General features: G+C 35.4%; 1 protein-coding gene across 1 annotated transcript; it reads left to right on the top strand.

Annotated features, from left to right (window-relative positions):
* The first annotated feature begins 1,065 nt into the window (after positions 1–1,065).
* On the top strand, positions 1,066–3,400 carry LOC111372957 (adenylate kinase 4-like). The gene is made up of 5 exons (XM_022995389.1): positions 1,066–1,248; positions 1,487–1,606; positions 1,778–1,945; positions 2,136–2,225; positions 3,037–3,400. The coding sequence occupies exons 1-5, from the start codon at positions 1,069–1,071 to the stop codon at positions 3,136–3,138; spliced, it is 660 nt and encodes a 219-aa protein (XP_022851157.1). The 5' UTR covers positions 1,066–1,068; the 3' UTR covers positions 3,139–3,400.
* The last annotated feature ends 845 nt before the right edge of the window (positions 3,401–4,245 follow it).

Here is a 4,245-nt window from a genome sequence, read left to right as displayed (position 1 = left end):
TTTTTTTTTTTTTTTTTTTTTTTTTTTTTTTGGCAAATTAAGCATTCTATTCCTAACAGTTCCGGTGGGAGTTCCAAGTTTCAGGGCTCGCTCTCCCGGGGTGGGGTGAAGTATAGCTCATTGGAAAACTTAGTGGTCATTATTGGTTGGAAAACTAACTTCGATATTAACCATTAGAAATTAAAAGCTGCTACCAAATGTTCATGTCTGTGAATTTGTATCACAATTTTTATTTATTTATTTTTTAAAGCCTAAATGTGACAAAACATATGTGTACTCAAATGTATTTCTACATACCCAAGAAGACTGACATTATTCACAATAATAACATGTCAGTTCATCTCTCCCCGAATGTAAGTTGACAGATACAATTGTCCATGACCAACAAAAGGAAAAGGATTCAACAGTACATTATAGAATAATTTAGGATGGGGTCAACTAGCGCACAATTATTCCTTCATCTTTATTCCCAAGGGTGGATTGGATCAAAGCGACTTTCCTGTTGAAGACTTTGTGCCTGTGCTAATTTGTAATGTTACTGAATTTTCGTAGTCAATTTCCATTTTGGATAGAAGGAATGATTTGCAATGATTCGATTAGAATAATGGATCCTAGTGTTATTCGTCTTTGCGATGGAAACAGAGAAATCTGAAATCTCCTGGAACCCTCAACTGTCGTTCAAATATTCTCAATATGTGCTAGTCTGGATGTGAAATTTAGTACCAGTTTAAAGTACATAATATGAAATTGGAAAGAAAACAAAGAAAAGTGCAGAATGAGAAATTCTTATTATTGTTTCTTTTATGGGGGAGGGGGAAGCAAGTACGCTGCTCGTGGATATTTTTCAGATGTTCTTATCCTTATAAATGGCATTTCCCAAATCTAGGGGGGGGCTATACCTTCTTCCATCCACCAATGATTACTGCCATTTAAATTGCATTTATGGGTGCAAGTTTTTTATCTCATAAATTTCATATTCTTCAAAATCTCAAAATTATTGGAAATAAGACATGCATGTATTAGGGAGATTTTGTTTTGCTTTAAATTCAGACTTAACTATTGTCAACAATGTTAATCAGAATGAGAATTGGATTTATGGCAGGTCCACCGGGTTCTGGAAAAGGTACCCAGTCCCCTATCATCAAGGACGAGTACTGTCTGTGCCATTTGGCTACTGGTGATATGTTGAGAGCTTCTGTTGCAGCAAAGACTCCTCTAGGAATCAAGGCTAAAGAAGCTATGGACAAGGTAAAGCTTTTCTCCTATGATGCTGACATGGACAACATGTTTAGCAAGATAGATTGGAAATTGTTCGAGAGTATTAAGAAAGAAGAAAAAGCTGAAATTTTATCCATTATAGTATTTAATACTGTAGCGTGTACCAAATGCATGCTCATGAAACTATTTTGCTATTCCTTCCCCTTTTTACACATTTGCGCTGCTTTGGTTTGAATCTTTCGTAAACGACATTTTTCTCTTCCTCTAGGGAGAACTTGTTTCCGACGACTTGGTTGTCGGAATAATTGATGAAGCCATGAAGAAGCCTTCATGTCAGAAGGGGTTCATTCTTGATGGTTTCCCAAGGACAAAGGTTCAGGCAGAAAAGGTTAGATGCCATTATATCAGTAATGTGTTCGTGCTATACTCTCTGCCTCTCTCTTTCACGGACACACATAAATACATGAGTTTTATAGTGCTTTATTACCGTTCTCTATTATTATTATTATTATTATTATTAATATTTTGTTTTATTTTTATTTTTGTTTTTGTTTTTTAGCTTGATGAGATGCTCCAGAGGCAGGGAACTAAGATTGATAAGGTGCTAAATTTCGCAATTGATGATGCCATTTTGGAAGAGAGGATTACTGGTCGTTGGATCCATCCTTCAAGTGGTAGGACCTACCACACAAAATTCGCACCTGCCAAAGTTCCGGGTGTTGATGATGTAAGTTGATTTGGTTTTCATTGGCCAAGTTATCTTGCGTTTGGCTTCTTGACCTCCCAACCTTATTTGCCATTCATGGCCGACAAAAAAATTTGTCTGCTACATGTCAATAAGAAATCAATTTTAAAGAATTTCTGGTACTTATTAGTGTTTGTCTATGCATTCACCAAATCTCTACTTTTTGTTGCAGGTCTCAGGAGAGCCTCTAATTCAACGGAAGGATGATACTGCGGAGGTTCTTAAGTCAAGGCTGGAGGCATTTCACCGGCAAACTGAACCCGTGAGTGTTTATTGCCAGATCAAGTTTCATTTAATCATGTTGAGCAACATTTTGCATCATTGTGGTGCATTAATTCTTTGATTAAAAACATAATTAGCCAACTATCATATTGCACATATGATGCGAATGCAGAATCGTTTACTTCTATCTGAATAAATAGCACTAATTCACTGTAATTTCTGGATCAATTTCACCTTTTTAACAGAAAAATTAAGTAATGATTTTGAAATTTATAAGAAGTTCGCATTCACTTCGTGAAAAAGTAGAATATAAGCACCCGAGAGTCGATTGTTAGGACACTGTATCTGGTTCATGATTTTGAAACCCCATTTCTCATTTAAAGTTCTGGAACTCATAAAACAGCAGAGGTGTGTTGTAAGCTATCCTAAGAAAATAATTTAAATACCTTTATCTATTGGGCGATTAGAATATTTTTCCTTTGTGTTAGGTAGTATTATCTTTGAATCTGACCACCATTTCAATGGTTGAAACCGTAAAGTATTAACCCTATGACACAACTGCTAAATCCTCATGGACCAAGGCTACATCCTATTTTCAGAAATTTAGTGCCTGTTTGGTAAAAGCTTTTGTTGCTAAAAGGCTGGTCAAACTTCATTTTCAGCCACATATTTTATAGCACCCACAACTTTTCATCTTCTTTTCACCGTCATCAACTTTTATTAATGTCACACTGTCTATAATTCCATGAATCTCTTTTATATTTTTGCAAACCTGAAATATTGCAGTCTTTTTCGGTTGGGGTTTGTATTCTTCTTGGATGCACAAACATCTTTTTCTCCGTAATCTGCAGGTCATAGACTATTATTCCAAGAAGGGTGTAGTTGCAGATCTCCATGCAGAGAAGCCCCCTAAAGAGGTCACTACCGAGGTTCAGAAAGTCCTATCTTCTTAAGAAGTCTTCCATGACTTTATTTTTCAGGCACAAACCTGTAAAACGGTGTCTTGTTGCATCGGTTTTATATTCTGGTTTTTTTCTTTCCTTCGTCTAGTCCATTCGTACTATTTTCATTGCTTTCGGCGTCTCATTTGAGTTTCAGAGAAATTATGTTATTGTCACAAAATAAATCTCCAATTGGTGTGAGAAGTTTTGTAATCTAATGGAAGATTACTTTGTTTAACTCCAAAATTTTATGAATTTCTGCTCATTTTTATTATTTTTGGCATTAAATTAGTTTGAGTGAGAAAATGCACACCTTTGACGGCTTCCTGGTAGTTCATTAGTGTCCTCCCGGAATTCTCTGTCAGCTGTGATGCGGAGCATCACTGAACATGGGAGTGTATACTTCAGAAAGAGGTAATCCCCTGAATGAATAGTGTTCGGGGTGGATTCTCGGGCATCATCCTGAATGATACAAGGTTTGATTGCACTTTTTCTATCAACTATAGCTTTTGAAAAAATTAATTGAGAGCCGCTATATGTACATCAACTTGGTTTACGGCCCCCTCACAATTTTGGGGGGTGGGGGGGGGGGGGTATCCAAATTTTTTTTATTCTGCTTAGTCACCCATTATGAGGGGGCTGTACACCTACAAATAGCAAAATTCAAAGTAATTATATCTCCCTACATTAGTCTTCATGTTAGACGAGGGAATTAGTACATAGAGTTATGCTACATTACTAGATTAATTTTATCAAAGTTGTACTAGATTAGCATTTGACAACATTTCATTGGTAATTGGGCCAAAAATATTTTTTCAATCATCCAATCACAATGTGTCAACTCATTTTAACAATATAAAGTGGCATATATAACCAAAAGGCACTCAGAAATTGAAGTCAACGTCCTGTCAACAATGAAAATTGCACCACTTTTGTTGAACATTATTATGGCCCATTTGGTATCCATTTTTTTTAAAATGTATTTTTCCCTTTTTTTTTTGAACCACACATTTTTTATTAAAATAATATTATACGTAAATAAAAAATTTTTCCTTATTTTTCAACCACACATTTCCCAACAATTTACTATTCAAAAATACATTTTTACATAAAAATGTT

This window comes from Olea europaea, unplaced genomic scaffold (genome assembly GCF_002742605.1).
Source record: "Olea europaea var. sylvestris unplaced genomic scaffold, O_europaea_v1 scaffold10567, whole genome shotgun sequence".
Classification (NCBI taxonomy): Eukaryota; Viridiplantae; Streptophyta; class Magnoliopsida; order Lamiales; family Oleaceae; genus Olea; species Olea europaea.
This window is presented reverse-complemented; position numbering and strand designations above follow the sequence as displayed.

Excerpts from the sequence above, each read along its gene's own strand:
- LOC111372957 (XM_022995389.1), top strand. The coding sequence starts at position 1,069 with ATGTTAATCAGAATGAGAATTGGATTTATGGCAGGTCCACCGGGTTCT. Across the intron at positions 1,249-1,486 it reads CTAAAGAAGCTATGGACAAG|GGAGAACTTGTTTCCGACGA; the intron begins GTAAAGCTTTTC and ends CTCTTCCTCTAG. Across the intron at positions 2,226-3,036 it reads TTCACCGGCAAACTGAACCC|GTCATAGACTATTATTCCAA; the intron begins GTGAGTGTTTAT and ends CGTAATCTGCAG.